General features: G+C 37.3%; 1 protein-coding gene across 2 annotated transcripts in view; it reads right to left on the bottom strand.

The window, feature by feature from the left end:
* LOC107460117 (S-type anion channel SLAH1) overlaps positions 1-1,501 on the bottom strand; it is a 2,422-nt gene extending 921 nt beyond the window's left edge. The window contains exons 1-2 of one of the 2 annotated variants that reach the window (XM_016078451.3): positions 1,139-1,245; positions 544-1,037 (exon numbers count right to left, since the gene is read on the bottom strand). In XM_016078451.3, the coding sequence (XP_015933937.1) occupies positions 544-1,037; positions 1,139-1,205 (561 nt within the window). In that variant the 5' untranslated portion in view covers positions 1,206-1,245. Of the gene's footprint in view, positions 1-543 lie in introns of both variants that reach the window. The other variant, XM_016078450.3, reaches the window with a different exon arrangement.
* Between the last annotated feature and the right edge of the window lie 15,917 nt (positions 1,502-17,418).

The raw sequence follows: 17,418 nt of genomic DNA, 5'->3' as shown, positions 1-17,418 counted from the left end.
AACTATATACCAACCTAATATAAAATCTTACTCAAACTTATTGACGTACAGGAAAGTTGATGATGACTTCTCCAGAAAAGGCATTTTACCTTAGAAAACAACTTATCATGTGTGCCTGGCGCAATAGTTGTTAAAGTAGAGATTTGGAAAATAAAAAAAAAGAGTAAAATTGTATTGGTATTGTTAGGATAACAATAAGGGTTGATTAATAATGAGTAAAAACAAAAACCAAACATAAAAAATTTAAAAATTTTACTTACAAATTTACATATTTAATTTACTTAAAAAAAATCTTCATTTTTACTTATTAACACACCATGCACAAACAAATTATGACATCTCTTAATAATAAAATAATGAAGGCTAGAAGGTACATAGAATATTACTCAAATTTAGTTATTTTTTTAAGTTAATAATTAAATATAGTAAGATAATTTAAAATGTTTAATTAACTTATTCTTAACTATTAGTTTGACACAATTGCTGATAAGTTTTCAATTTTCATAAATTAATTAATAAAATGCAGTATTATGATATTATTACCAGTGAGGTGAAGAGAAAGAGGGATAGAAAGAAGAGCATCTTGGAAGCAATATCAAAGGATCCAACAATGGATTCCCAAGCCAAGCTAGCAACCCCCGGAGCCGCAAAAAACAAGAAGAAAACAGGCCTCAACAACACAGGCAGGCGATCCCCGCCGGAGAGCCTCTGATAGAGCGTCACAAACAACACCAAGTAATGCACCATCCCCAACGAGAACAAGCACACCGCGCTCTCCTTCCAACCCATGTGCGCCGCTGCCTGTGCCCCCACTAGGTTCCCTATCACCGACATCTGGCTCGTCGGATTCGCCACCGTCGACAAGAACCTCTTCCCTTTCGTGAACCACTGTCCATAGATCTTCACGTCAAGCATCACTACAGGGACCGCGAACAACCACCACAGCACCAGGTAAGGGACGGTTTTGGGTGCCATGAAGGGTGACGATTCAAGAAGTAAGAGCCAGGAGATCCATGGTGCGAATAGATAATTAACCCCTACATGGTGCAAGAATTCGGCCTTTACCATCTTAAAGAAAAACAAGCACCTTAAGATGTAAAGAAGAGAGAGTAATATGAGAATAAAGAGAGCCAGAGACCAGAGTATGGGAAAAACGGTGGGGTGCAGCGCGTGAAAGACGCGCCGCAGCGCGTTGCTCTTGTCATCGGTGGTTGGCACGGAGCTGAGTGTCTTCCATAGCAAGGCTTGGCCGCCAAGTGAGAGGCTTATCCTGAAATAACCTGCATGAAATTTTGTTAGCAAGGAATTCAGGGACATTAATAATGAGCTCTGTGCGATTGTTCTCATATTGGTTCTTGGGTTTTGTTGGGTTGTGCTAGTTCTCTCTATCACAAGCTCAATCTCACATCTAGAACCTTGTTGTGCTGCCATGGCTTATTTTTAATTTTCAGCTGTACATATGGATAGGGTTTTATAAGGGGAATGGTGCACAAGTGGAAGTATAAAAAATTACGAACAAGCGTCAAGATTTCAAAGAAATATAAAACAAATTCAACATCTAGGTATACCAAGTCATTTCTGGTTGCTTTTGCATGTTGTATACTCTCCGCGCTACGTATTCAGTTTCCTTTATCATTTTATTGTGATTTTCTTCATATATATCGTTTTCCGCCATTATACAATATCTACACCCCATTTCCTAGCTGTGCATCAAGTTGTAGTTATTGGTAGTTATTAATGTACGGTATATTTGCACCAATAATATTTAGAAAATAATAAAAAATAGTCTAAATAATTAAAAGTTATTTTATTTAATATTTATTAATTATTATTAGAATAATTACGTCATTTTAGATGCAATAAATATATAAATACGTTATATACTGCTAAGTATGTTGGAAAAAAATTAAGATTCAGATAAAGATCTGTCTAATAGTGAAAGTATTAAAATAATTTTTTCACAATCTATACAGTTAAATATCAACTTTAAAAACACTCCAATTAATAAATATAATGGCAAAAATTAAACAATTAAAAACCGAAATTTTTATCATGAAAAAATTCTCCAAAAGGAGGGACAAAAATCTCACGGAACTTAGTCCGGTAAACTTTTTCACTATCAAAATAGTGGTTACACAATCAGTTTTCCTAGTAACACTAGGACATCTCAACAATCAACAAAATACATTATCAAAACTGATAGAATCAACATAAAATTTTTACAAAGTGGGTATCTCAAATCAGACAAAAGAGAAGGCAATACAGCTAGCAAGTTATATCCTAATGTTCGTCTCTACACCAAGAACAACATACTATAATTTTATAAGAAATTGAGCAAATTTACTAATTTAATATGATTAAAATGGCACTGCCTTTTTTTCCCAATTTTTTCTTCTCTTCGATGACGCTGAAGCTCTCTCTCACTCTGTTTTTTTTTCTTTTTTCTTTTGTATGAGTTAATTCTCTCTCTCGTGATTTTTCTCTTTTCTTTTATTTCATTTTTTCTTTTTGCTTTAAAGTAGGGGTCTTACTTGAGTTGGAACCCACCAACAAATTTTTTTTTTTACAAACTCAAGTGGAGATAGGTTGCTCCATCAAGTCTGCTTTCTCTCTATAATAATCAAATTTCGTTGCAGGTAAATTCTTAGTCACCATATCTAAACCATTATCATAAGTATAGATCTTTTCAAGACTTTATCTCAAGCTCTTGACGTATCTAATGATACATCACCTCTATGTGCTTCGATCTGGAATGAAATGTCGGATTCTTGCTGAGATGGATAGCACTTTGACTATCACAAAATAACACAAACTTCTCTTTTTTGATGTGTAGCTAATTCTTGTAGAAATTTTTTCGTCCACAACTTCGTCCATAAGAGTTCCTTAGAATCTTCAACAACCACAATGTATTCTGCCTCTGTAGTAGATAAAGCAACACATTTCTGAAGTCAAAATTATCACGACACAATCTCCCTGCAAAAGTTATCATATAACCAGAAGTAGACTTTCTTAAATCAAGATCCTCAACCATATCTGCATTTATCTAACCATCCAACACATGTTGGCCACTTCCAAACTATAAACAAACTCTGAAAGTACCATTGAGGTATCTGAGAATCCACTTTACTGCTTGCCAGGATTAGAGAGAAATCGACTAACAACTCCAACAACATGAGCAATATCTGGCCTAGTGCAAACCATATCATACATCAAACTGCCAACTATAGATGTATATAGAATCTTCTTCATTTTTTTCTTTCTCACTTGTAAGACAATGTGAACACAGCTTGAAATGACTAGAAAATAGAGTATTAACTAGTTTGGAATTACTCATGTTAAACTTCTCCAAAACTTTCTCAATATACTCCTGCTACGATGACAATCACAGTTTTCCATTTTTCCTATCACGAGTGATACTCATGCCAAGGTTTTTCTTTGCAGGATCCAAATTAATGCAAGAAAAATGCTGAATATCGTCGGATTTAGCTTTGGATGTTAGCAGCAAGTTTACCAGGGATTTGATAATAAATTTGTCGGATAAAAATATTACTGTCGGATTCGATTTTTCGACGGTAAATTTGCAGATAATAATTGGAGGGAAAAAAGAAAAAAATGGCGCGATCATTACCATTGGATTTACCTGGGGTGGTAATTCGAATTAGTGCAACGTTGCGTTTTGGTCATTCACAAAGCATTAGCATCGAATTTATTCACCGGTAAATCCAATGGTAATATTGTCCTAAATTCAAACTGCGAACCCCCTCTTTCTCCCCACAAACCACCTCTAGAAGCCCTCCACCAGGGTCGGCCACCACCAACAATGTTCAAAGACTGCGTCAACTCCTTGTGTCGCGTTGGTCGCTCTATCACCGCCGTTTTCATCTCTCCCGCCACTGTTGTCGCTACCATTACTGCACCGGTGTCGCCGCTGCTCCCTGTGTCACCGGAGCTACCTCCTTCCTCCCTCTAAGTATGTTGTCCTCCTTCTTCTTCCTATCAATTTTTTAATTTATTTTAAAAAATTCTAATAATGCAGCCCTGCTGGTTGGTCACCACTGCCACTTCGCTGTCTGTGCTGGCACCACTCACAACTAGAAAATGAATTAATACAAACAGATTTAGTCTTTATTACAGACGAATTTTTGGTTATTGACGAAATTACCGACGGATTTTGTCCCTCTGTAAAAGCCTTGTCGAAAATTATTTACCGACGGATTTTTTCGGTCAGAAATTACTGACGAATTTTTACCAGTTACCGACGGATTTTTCCTCTGTAAATTCTTCATCCATTTCTCGAAGACGAAGAACTTTTCAACGGATTTTTCGTCTGTAATTACAGATGAATTTTCAGACGAATTTTTTGTCTGTGATTACAGACAGATTTTCTGACAGATTTTTCGTCTGTAATTTAAAATTTGGAAAATCATCTTACACTCTGATTACAGACAGAAAATTCGTCTTTAAATCTGTCAGTGAGAAAAAATATAATTTTTTTTTAGATTTTTTCATTGCAAAGTAAACTTTTTTTATACAAAATAAATATAACTTTAATACAAATTTTTATCTAATTTGTATTTGAATATTTATATTATTTCAAAAAATAAACAAATTTCATCGTATTATTAAATTAAAAAAAGTACTATAAACAAACAAGTTAATATAATTCAAAACACAAACAAAGTATATTGATACATCAAGTATAATAATAAGTAATAACCATATATCAACAAAGTGTATTGATACATCAACTATAATTCAAAACAAATACCATTGAAAAAAAAAGAAAACCTGTAAAATCTGTATTGTGGCATACACCAAAGGTGTATAAAACAATCTACTCTTGTAGCTAACCACTATCAGAAATGCCTAAATATAAACATAAACCTAGTCTAAAATTAGGGCTAAACCGAGTTAAAGTTGTCCAATTCTTCTAAGATCCATTCAATGTTTTCTCTTTCTCCTAGCGACTTGTTCTATTAAGACCTCTGGATTTTTTCTGCGTGCCACAATAATTCTTGGAGGAGTGATAACCACTGTAGAAAGCATAGAAAAACAAATAGAAACAACTGCGTAAGCCAAACAATTTTCAATTAAAGATCATAATCCATTTGCAGGAGATAAACATATTATAAACAGAGAAACAGTGACTCTTACTTCTAATACTCTTCCTTTCCTCCTTCACCTTCAGCACTTCTAGACTGGACATCTATCTATTATAAGGAGTCATAAAATAATAACCATGTTTAATTGATGTTTTCAGCCATTTGTATAATCTGTAATATAAAATGCAGCAATCAAAGTGAGCTTCCTAAACCTTTACACCAATGCATAAATGTATTCTCATTTGAAGTTAGGACTTAATTTTAAGCTAAGTATAACACCGTTAACTGTTTGCTGGTGGCTCTTTCACAAGGTCCCCCGATGTCTCCTGTGCATTTTGGAGGGTGTAAGCTTGGTATTTTTGTCGGCATAGCCAAGATCGCCACACCCTGTTTATCTATTATTTCGTTATTGTTAGACATCAGCATATAATGATTAATTAACTAAGTTTAATAAATTAATTAAATAGATCTACATGCTAGCTGAATATGGTTTATGTCCATCTTTATCGAATAGAACGAAACAAGAAACAAATTAAACATACATTTATGAAAATGTTAGAAACATATATATTACCGTTGCTTGAACAGCAGCGAAGATGGCAATGGTGCGATATCTGCCAATCATCAAAGCGAAAGAAGGAAATGAAGAATGAAGCTTGAAAGAAACAAAGAAAGTAAAAGGGATGGGAGGATATAATCTATATATAGTACCTTCCGAGAAAGCCACCGAGCAAACAAAGCATGAATGAGGTGCCCAAGAAGTTAGTGACAATGTTGGTAGATTCAGCATTACCCAAGTGCATGGTACCGGTCAAGTACGTCACCAAATTCACCGCAATACGCAGTGTCGTCATCCTCTCCATCACTTCTCCTCCTGTTATTAGTACATATATAATGAATAAGTCTAGCTAGAAGAAGAGATATATATACATATCATGATGATGAGTTGATTAATGAAGAAGTGACCTAGAATCATGGCGGAGGCAGACTAGCCACTAGTCTTGGACCGCTCTATCGGAGCACCCTTATAGTTGGTGGCATCTGGGATTGTTTTCTCTTGTGTTGTGGGGAGAGCACTCATTATGCTACAAATTAAATTAATGGAAGATCAGATCAGATATTGAAGCTTCTATAGGAGAAGTAAGGGGTGCTATGCCTCAGGATTCACTAGCCTCACCCTTTTATATACAACAAGGAAAGGGCCATAATGGAACAGTAGTAGTAATATTCTTTTTATTAAAGCCTTCAAAGTCTTTACCTGAATCAATAGAAAGTATTTTTTTCCTTTGAAAATAAGATATGAAAATCATGTACCTACAGTCACTGACGTGGCGGAAATTGGCGAGTTAAGAAATTATTAATAAAAACACGTTGCAAGTGCAGTCCTTAACCAGCCGAAAATCTGCTTATCAATTTAGAAGGGTTGTCACAATATTGAAATTAAAATACTGAGAGTATGAATCCCAGGTCGTCTCCCAACGAGTTGCAGAGAGATGTGCTATTTTATCAATCAGGTGTTTTAAAAAATGGTTGAGTTGATAAACAGAAAATTAATTTAGAGAATTTAATTAATTTTAAATAAAAGCCTTGACTGGGAGTAGATTAGTTGGAAGCATTATTCTTGTTGAAGTACTCTCAAGATTAATTAATAATTGGAAGTTGCTCTGCTTAGTTATCCCTTACTAGGTAAAGGAAAGTCAAGCAAGTTGGAAAGTTGTTTCTAGTCACAAGTCCTAATCCTCTCCCTTGGGAAGGACTAGTGTCAATGATTAGAGGGTGATCCAACAATAAACCCAATTATAATTTCTCTCTAGAGTGATTCAACTCAAGGTTTCCTTTTAATCATCTCTCAATCAAGTTATGGAACTACTCACTCATCATAATTATAAACTTCACAGAATTAATGGGGAAAATAAAAGAAGACATGATAAATAATAATGAAAGGGATTAATTGAAAATAAAAATAGTCTATATTAATAACTTATGAAAATAATCAAATGTCAACTCTGGAGGATTTAGGAATATGGAAGAATAAATGAAAAGTAAATAACAGAATATAATGACTAGTACCGGAGGTAGACTCTTCTCAAGAGCTAAAGCCAAAACTTTCAAAATCCTAATTATGAATGTTCAAGTGAGTAAAACCTAGGGGAGGAGTAAATTCAGATCTAAAAACTAAAAATTATGCGGAATGAATGTTGTTCTCTGTCTCTGCATGTTCCCTAGCTCTAATATGTGTTTCTGGGCCGAAAACTGGGTTGAAATTCGGCCCAGAAACTCTGCCAGTGACTTCTGAAATTCTGCAGATCGCGCACGTCACGCGGCCGCGTCGTCCACGCGTTCACGTCACTCAGCGATTCTCGTACTACGTGTGCGGGTCATCCACGCATTCACGTCGTTCAAGCAGCTTCCAATCCGCACGATTGCGTCAGGCACGTGAGCGCGTCACTGTTATTTCTTCCATTTCGCGTGGTCACGTCAGCCATGCGACCGCGTGACTTCTCGCTGGTTATCTCCTCCATTCTTTGTGTTCCTTCTATTTTTGCATGCTTCCTTTCCATCCTTTAAGCCATTCCTGCCCTGTAATTCCTGAAATCACTTAACACACATATCAAGGCATCTAATGGTAATAAGAGAGGATTAAATAAAAGAAAATAAAAGCCAAAGAAGCATGTTTTCAATCATAGAGTATTTTTTTGGAAGGAATTGTAATTACATGCAAATCATATGAATAAGTGGGCAAAGACTAGATAAAACCACACAATTAAACACAATATGAATCATAAAATAGTGGTTTATCAACCTCCCCACACTTAAATATTAGCATGTCCTCATGCTAAGTTGAAAGAGATAAATATGAATGAACAGGAACATGCAAGACTCATGTAATGCAATGCAACCTATATGCATATGAATGCAACTATATGAGTTGGTCTACATGATTAAAAATAGATAAGTTTTCTAAGACAAAATATGGGGCAGATTTCACTAATTCAGAGCATATTGTAAAAGCAGATAAATTTGTAAGAAGACAGCTTGTGAAAGCAGGGGATATAGGACTGAGCATTGAACCCTTATTGTTGGTGCATGTGCACTTTAATCATCTCTAGCATATGGGGTAATCACTCTATCCTTCTCTAATCATGCTTTCAAAAAATTTTGTTTTTCACCTAATCAATCAACAATTTTAAAATGCCAATGCAAACATCATGAGGTCTTTTCATGGTTGTAATGGGGCTAAGGTAAATGTGAGGATACACATATGACTAAGTGAGCTTATATATTGAATCTTTAATTAACCCAAGCTCCTACCTAACATACATATACTCTATATAATTTCAACATTCATCTTAGCTACCCAGGATTTCCTTTTCACATTCCATATTCATGTATCAACCTTTATTTTAATTTTATCACATGTGCATTGATTATTAAATTCTGACTTATCATTGGGGTGATTTTGTCCCCTTATTTACTAAAATAAAGATATATTTTTTTTATTATTAATTTTATAGCTTATCAATGCACATAGATTTGTAATTTCCTTTTATGGTTTCACATGAATAGGTACCCAAATTCCCTTTATTCTAGTATAATATATTTTCTATTACCCTTTATTCCTAAAATTTTCCCATACTCAATTAACACACAAATTCTATCTTAAGCTAACCAAAGATTCAATTGGGATTTTCGATTGTTTTCCGCTTAAGGCTAGTAATGTGGTACAATATGGAACGAATGGGATTAAAAACAGCTCAAAGTGGTTAACAAAGATAGTTAAAAAGGGTTGGCTTATTTGGAATATGTGAGTTAAACAAACAATGGCCTCAATCATATGCATGCACATAACACATTAATTTTGGACATATAGGATAAAACAAAATTCAGATTACAATCATAGAGAAGTAAACACACAAGAAAAAAATGTTTATGGTTAAATGGTGTAACCATGTATTTAGGCTCAAAGTATCACGGGTTGTGTGTTCTTTTTAGCTCAGAAATTCTGTTCCAATTTCAACTTCAAACAAATTTAACATAAATATTTTGATTTAAATTAGTGAAATTTAAAAAAAATATATGGTCTTAAAAGAAACTTATTATCTTTTCAATCAGGTAGAACATGCATGCAATTAATCCTACTAATATGCAATCTATCCTATTCTAAAGAAGAAGAAATTGGTGTTAGGGGGAAAAGAATTACCTCTGGAAGTCAGGTACTGACCGACCTCCCCACACTTAAGGCTTTGCACCGTCCTCGGTGCCATCTGTCAAGAACAATGGTGGGCTGGTGGCAGTATCTCCACAGCCGGGACCGTCATGGCTCCCTGTGCTGGTAAAGGAAGTGGAGTCCGGAGTGCCTGGGTCCTCGTCAGGTCTGTGGTTGCCTGTGAGTAGCTCCTTGAGGTATTTGAAACGGCACTGGTTACGGCACTCTTGGAGCTTTGCTTTCTTGTCTTGTTGGTCCAACCGCTTCAGTATTTGATGCAGCAGCTGACTAGTAGATGATAGAGGAACTGCAGCATCCTCTGTGGACTGACTGGTAGTGGCAAGTGGTGGCCTGAGATATCTCCCGTTAGGGACGTACTGATCATCCCGTGGAAGTATGGCTTTGGTGTCTCCAGCTCTGTAGGAGACTCCGGCTGCTGAGACAAGATCAAAGACCAAGGCGGGGAAAGGTAGGTTGCCCGCAATATGCATGTGTCCCATAGCATTCCAGATATGTCTCGGTAAATTTAGAGGCTGGTCTGTGAGGATGCAGCATAGTAGAACGGCCATGTCTGCGGTGAAGGAAGACTCATGAGTGCTCGAGAAGATGTAATGGGACATAATCTGCGCCCATACGTGAGCCTCTAAGGTAAGTGCGGAAGCCGAAATTCCCTTAGGACGGGAAAGATGGTATCCAAAGATCCATTTGCTGCCAGGTTGAGTGATAACTCTGAGAACAGCGTCCCAGTCAAAGTTGTACGCCTGGCACTTGAGGGCGGCTTCTTGAAAAGTGTCCAATCCTTTCGGAGCAGGGGGAAGATCTAAGGCTCGTTGAATGGCCACTTCTGTAATGGGGACTTGCTTCTGACGTATATAAACAGACTGTAGAGTCGGCAGGTGGAAGTTGGAATAGAACTCAACTACCCAAGAAAGATTGAACCTGTCATGGCTGTCTCTGTAGGAATCCCCAATGTCTTTGTGCAATTTGCGGCTCAACAAAGTTGGCAATGCGAGGCGGAAGGATAAGAAGGTGTTTGTTGTTGTAATTCCGAACTGCCAGAATAGGAAACATCTGCTCACAGTAGCGATTTGGAAATCGTGCAGTGTCCTTTGCTAGGAAGGCTCTCTCCTTTTCATCAACCTTTATAATCCTTTTAATTCTTTTTGTTGAGGGCTTGACTGCAGTTGAAGAAGGCTTTGCCACTAATGCTCTTTTTGTTCCTTTCCTTGCTGTGGATTTGGGGGTAGCTTTCTCTTTTTCTTTCTTGGTGGCCATCCTGAAAGAAAACGAGGAAAGTCATTAGCATACAAGGGTTATAGCAAGGAAAAGAATAGGAAAGGTGGTAATCAATGCAAACATGTAAATACACTAAATATTGGACATATAGAATAGAACAAAATAAAGATTGCAATCATAGAGAAGAAAAATACACAAGAATAAAATTTTATAGTTAAATAATGTAACCATACAATTAAGCTCAAAATCTCACAGGTTGTGTGTTCTTTGGCTCAAAAACCATGTTCCAAATACAACTTCAAACAAATTTAACACGAAAAATTTTGATTTTAAATTAGTGAAATTTTTTCAAAAATAGGGTCTTAAAAAGAAATTTATTATTTCTCAACCAAGTAGAATATGCATAAAATCAAACAAATATGCAATTAAACATGCAAATGCAACAATGAACTAACAAATAAAATAAAACATTGGTGTTGAGAAGAGAATAGCTAACCCGTGGAGATCGGTATCGACCTCCCCACACTTAAAGATTACACCGTCCTCGGTGCATGCTGAGATGTACAAGTGGACGGGCGGTTCCAACTGGCGCCTTTCTCCAAAGATCGTGCAGATGGACTTGTCTGTCTCCTCATGTAAACGTCTTCCAGTTCCCTTCCGAGTGGCCATCCAGAAAGAAAAAGGAAAGAAAAGTAACCCAGGAATAAAGATAAGAAAATAAATAAAGTATGGGTGGGTTAATGCCAATTGATAAGGGTCTCATTTACATGGAAGCTTCAACATGTAAGTGATAAAATAGTAGAAGCGCATGGCAAATCAAGAGTGCAAAAATTTGCAACATAGGGGAAGAGTGTGGGTAATAAAAGACAATATAAATTCATGTCAATGCAAAATTAATACAAGTATCATAAAAGATTAACATTGATTTAAATAATATTACCCAACAGTGTAAAACAAGTCACTGAGCACCAAAATAACACCAGAAAAGACACAACAGTTGAATATGAACAAGTAACACCGATGGAAAAATAATAAATTTAGAAAAGAAAAGAAAAATATGCACAAAATTAAAATGCAATGAATGAAATATGCAAATAAATTAAGAAAAATAGAATGAGTGTGAAAAAGAATGAGAAGTGAAAGAAATAAAGTAAGAAAGAAAGAGGAAAAGATAGAAGAAATTAGGATTAGAAAAGAAAAAAATAAGATAATTGGCGCTGATCTGGATAAGTTGTGTGGCGCAGGTGACGCGAGCGCGTGGGGCACGCGGTCGCATGAGTCACGCTTTGATGAAGTGACAACGCGTGTGGCACGCGGACGCGTGACTCGATTTGTGCTGGTGGCGCGAGTGCAGCCTCGCGTTCGCACAACTCTCTGTTTAAATGCATTTTGCCCAAAAATCTGGGTGACGCGATCGCGTCAACGGCCTAAATTTGAAAATGGCGCGGACGCGTGGGGCACGCGTACGCGTGGTAGGGCTTGTGCTTCTAGCACGAGTCCAGCCCAATTCTAGCTCAACTTTCGGCCATACACCCTTTTTTACGTCGATTTCAGGGCATGCGTTCGCGTGGGTGACGCGGACGCGTGGGAGGCATTTTTCCCACATGACGCGGACGCGTCGGCGACGCGGTCGCGTGGATCAATTTGTGCCAAAGGCACGCCTCCAGGCTCCAGCCACGCTCTCGCGTGACTCTCTGTTCAATTTGTTTTCTTCCCAACGCACCTATGACGCGGACGCGTCGGCGACGCTGTCGCGTCGCGTGCGATTTTTTTTTGTAGTATGCATAATGCAATGCTAATATGAATGCTATGCATGATTCCAGGTTCAATAAAAATTCAAAAACAGACTAAAATTTAAACTGAAAAAAGAACGATCATACCATGGTGGGTTGTCTCCCACCTAGCACTTTTAGTTAAAGTCCTTAAGTTGGACATTTGATGAGCTTCCTGTCATGGTGGCTTATGCTTGTACTGATCCCGGAATCTCCACCAGTGTTTGGAATGCCAGCATCCTCCGGGGTCCCAAACAAGGTACGTAAAGCCCTTAGGTGAGTTCAAGAAGTCTTCAAGGCTCCCGAAGTGTTGAATGTCGGAATAGATTCCAGGATCCCAAATTCTACTTTTACACCCATCTTTGTCTTGATCTGCATTTTTCCAGCCGAGTGGTGAGTAGTATGAATTCTCACTGCAGTGACCAAACAGCTTCCGAGATCCTTTCAATTGAGCTTGACACCAATCCTTGCACCTCAAATTGAAGTGTGAAACCTTATTGAATCTTGCATACCAACTCTGAGTGCGAGTCAATTCCCTTTTACTCTTAAACCCGCAGAGAGCTCTAAGCTGGCCATCTGTTTCAAGTAAACCATATTCAAGTGGAAAAGTAAGATAAAAGCTAAGGATTTTACCCACTTGAGGTTTGTATTGGGTGGTAATGGCCTTGGAATAGGTGTTTCTAGTGGCTCTGCAAGCTCTACTCCCTTGCAGTCTTCAGTGAATTCCTCCACTTCTTTGCAAACCTTTTCCATTCCAGCCATGTCCTGGTCAAAGTCTTCCATATCTTCCTCATCACTTGAGTCATAATTAGGAGCGAGGTTGAGAAAAGTCGACCTCTGTATCATCTTCATATTCACTTGGGGAAAATTCTTCTGTCTCAAAGAATTCACTTGCGGATGTAAGTTCATTACTAGGAGGACTTGACTGGTGACTATCATCATCAAGAAAACATGCGTCTTGGGTTACTCCATCCAGTTCTTCATAAGATACTTGCATTGGAGGCTGTGCACTATCTTCTTTAGCATCAATTGTAACGTCTTCGACGGAATTCTCCACAATTCTGGATTCCTGCGGAGGTTCAGCATCTCCTAAATCTTCAACCAACTCTTCTTCTTCTACAATGACAGTGTCCTCTACTTGTTCCAATACGAAGTTATGCTCTATGCTGTCCAGTGGAGCTTCACGTGTCTTCTTCACAATACATTCTTCATTAGATTCTCCACATGAAGCCATGGGAGTCTGTTGAGTGTCCGAACGTCTGGAAGATAATTGATTTATTGCTTGCTCCAGTTGATGAAGGGTTGCATTGAATTGGTTTACTGATTCTTCAAAGAGAACCTGTGATTCTTGGCTTGATGGAAATGGACATGGTGTGTAGGAGAGTGGTGGTTCTTGGGAGTAGTTGGATTGTCGTTGGTGCGGATAAGGATCATGTGGTAGTGAATGGTGAAAAGAAGCTTGTGAGTATGATGGTTCAAAGTTATGTCGAGAGGATGGTCTCTGAGCATAGGGTGGGGCTTGTTAGTAGTTACAAGGCGGTCCACCAAATCTATCAGTTGGGCATGCATTGTAAAATGGTCTTTGTCCATGATATCTAGGAGGATGTTATTGCCTAAAGGGGTGATCAGATCCTCGTGGCTCCATCCATCTTTGATTGCTTAGACCTTGATGCATAGTCCTGTTATAGCTTCCATTCCTTGCAACAAAATTAGAACCAAACTCAAAGCGAGAGGGATGAGAATTCATAATAGCTATCAGAAATAAGAGGGAAGAGAGAAAACAAATAAACAAGTAAAAGAAAAATATTTACAATAACCAATAATAAGGCACACGTTTGCAATTCCCCGGCAACGGCGCCATTTTGAAGAACTGAAGACTGATGGTTTAGAAGTTATAGTAAACTCTCGTTGTAAGTATAGTTACTAAACCAAGCAATCAACCTTTCTTACAAACGTTTTGGTTGTCACAAGTAACAAACCCCTAAATAAATTGATAACCAAAGTATTTAAACCTCAGGTCGTCTTCTCAAGGAATTGCAGGGAGGTATGTTCTTATTATTGGTTATGAAGATTGTAAATCGGGGTTTTAAAAATGAGGAACAAGTAATTTAAATTGCAATTAAAATAAGTAAAAGACTGTAAAATAAATAAATAAATGTAAAACACACTTTTGGCAAGGCATGAGAAATTGGAAGTGCTATCCTAGTTATCCTTATCAATGATGATGAAAATTGAATCTTAATTCCACTTAGTTAACCTCTACTGATGCAAAGGAAGGTCAAGTGACTAATTAGTTTGATCTTCAAATCCTAGTTAATTCCTAGAAAAAGATTGGGATTATTGAAGTTCAAGCTAATTAGCAAAGATAATAATTATCGATCACGTTGAGTCTAATAACTCCTGAGTTACTGATTTCCTAACCAAGACCAAAAGGAGAAAAGTAAATCTACTGGAATAAAAATGTCTTCAGATTGGAAGCAATAGTAACATAAATAAAGGGAAGCAATAATAAACCGAAATACCTCAAATAACATTAATTCAAAGAAATCCAATCTAACATGAAAAAGTTCATAAGCCAAATAGGCAACATAAGTAATACAAGCATCAAAATATCTGAAAGTAAAAGAGAAATAAAAAGTAAAAGGAATATTGAATCTGTGATGAAGAAGAAAAATTGGGAGTTGAAATAATAAAAATTCCTAATTTCTAAAAATCCTAATCCTAATCCTAAAAGAGAGGAGAGAACCTCTCTCACTAAAAACTACATCTAAAATTACAAATTATGAGCTGATGATTATGAATGAATGGATTCCTCCACTTTATAGCCTCTAATCTGTGTTTTCTGGGGCGCAAACTGAGTCGAAAACAGCCCAGAAATCGCTGGAGAAGAAATCTGCCACGCTGATTTTCGTCACTGCGACGCGTCCGCGTGAAGCACGCGTTCGCATCGCCTATCTGTACAGCCACTATGGCAAATTATACATCAAATCGAAGCCCTGGACGTTAGCTTTCCAACGCAAGTAGAACCGCATCATTTGGACCTCTGTAGCTCAAGTTATGATCATTTTAGTGCGAGAGGGTCAGGCTGACAGCTTTGCAGTTTCTTCAACTTCTTGTATTCCTTCTACTTTTGCATGCTTCCTTTCCATCCTCCAAGCCACTCCTGCCCTGTAATCTCTGAAAACACTTAACACACATATCAAGGTATCTAATGGTAATAAGAGAGGATTGAAGTTAGTAATTTAAAGATCAAAGAAGCATGTTTTCAATCATAGCACAAAATCAGGAAGGAAAACGTAAAACATGCGAATAGTATGAATAAGTGGGTGAAGAATTGATAAAAACCACTCAATTGAGCACAAGATAAACCATGAAATAGTGGTTTATCAAGGCGTAAACTATGTAGCCGCCGGTGAAGGTGGTGGAAGGCATGAAGGTGCCATCAAGAACGTTGCGCCACTACCACAATTGTTCTCCGTCACCACCATTACCACAGAGAGAGATGGAGACCCAGAACGATAGAAGAGAGAGAAAGATAGAACGAGAGAGAGACCACGAAAGGGAGATCACGTTCTGACGAGCTGCTCCCTTCCCATCTGTTGTTGGTGTTTGTTGATCATTGTCTCAGATTCGGTCTCAGATTTAGCCTCTATTGTAACACTCTAATTTTTAACACGTCATGATCGTACTAAAAGTGAGGCATTACTGACCCGTTTTTCGTATTTACTATTTAATACTGAGCCTTTAGTTCGATTTCGCGTTTCAATTTTTAGCAAAAAGCCGAAAAGTTTTGTTTCTATTAATTAAAATCATATATCAAAGATCTCCAAGTAATACTAGTCACATAGTTATTAATAATAATAAATATCATACAAAAGAATTCAAATGAAACTCAGATACAACTCATATCCCTCTGTATAAAATAAAATCTTAACTAACAAAGGCGAGGGAATTCTAGGAAAGTGACTCAACACATAAACTTAACTCAAATAAGACTAATAATTGCCCACAGCTTCAAACTGAGTCTTCAAACCTGTGTCACTAAAAGGGTGAAAGATTTTGGGGTGAGAACAAACCACGCGTTCTCAATAGGGAATGAGAATGCTGTAAGAGTAATGAAATAAAATGCAAATAATTAACTTTACTCAATAAAACTATATTTTTATCAAACTTTTGAAAATACTTTTTACTATTACTTTATATAATTAATTACCTTCTTTAAATTTTTCGAACTTAAGACAAATCTCAATCACAACCTCAGTTCTCAGTCACCTCAATACACAAACTAATAGCACAGGAAACAGATCAACACACAAATAAATAGCAATAAGATAAACAGTACAATCACAGAGAGACAAGATAAGCAAACACAATCAAAAGCAAATGTGCAAACAATGATGATGCCTGTCTAGTCCTATCACAGGTAATGAGCTCATTTGTCGACGCAATCCGACTCGCAAGTCAGATAACGCATTCCAGCGGCATAACCTCTACAAGTTTTTACTTCTTGCAGACGCTGATTCTCTAGCTGAAGTATGCCGAACATGACCTCTGCAAGTACTTGCAGGCGCTGATTCTCCAACTGAAGCATGTGCCACTTTCTCCTAGAAGCCATTCCATACACACGGGCATCTCCGCATAATCATTCACACATAAAGCCTACGCTCTCCAGTGAGCGTTACGTACCGCCGTCCTCACTGAACCGTCTCTATTGTGTCAAGTGAGCGTTATGTATCGCCGTCCTCACTAGACACTTCGCATTAAGGCCCAACAACACTCAATATCTTTTCAGTCACTGTTCTCTGCTCTTCTGTGACAGAGATCTCTTTACTTAATAAACCGAATTCAAGTCATTTTTATTTAAAACCAACACCTCTCTTTATAACCTTTCCAAACCTCCGAAACCACTTTACTTACAACAAATTCTTCTTTCATACAAAAACCAGTTCTTTCTTAACCATGATTTTCCCAACCCAACTTCAAAACTATTTCAGATTTAAACCTCTTTAAAACAATCATTTATTAAGTAAATCTCACGGCAGGGTCTCGACACTTTAGAAAAGACGACAGTCAAACTCAAAACATAAAGTCTTTCTTAATA

Source organism: Arachis duranensis, chromosome 8 (genome assembly GCF_000817695.3).
Source record: "Arachis duranensis cultivar V14167 chromosome 8, aradu.V14167.gnm2.J7QH, whole genome shotgun sequence".
NCBI lineage: Eukaryota > Viridiplantae > Streptophyta > Magnoliopsida > Fabales > Fabaceae > Arachis > Arachis duranensis.
Note: the sequence above shows the minus strand (reverse complement) of the source record. Positions and strands in the feature narration are given on the sequence as shown.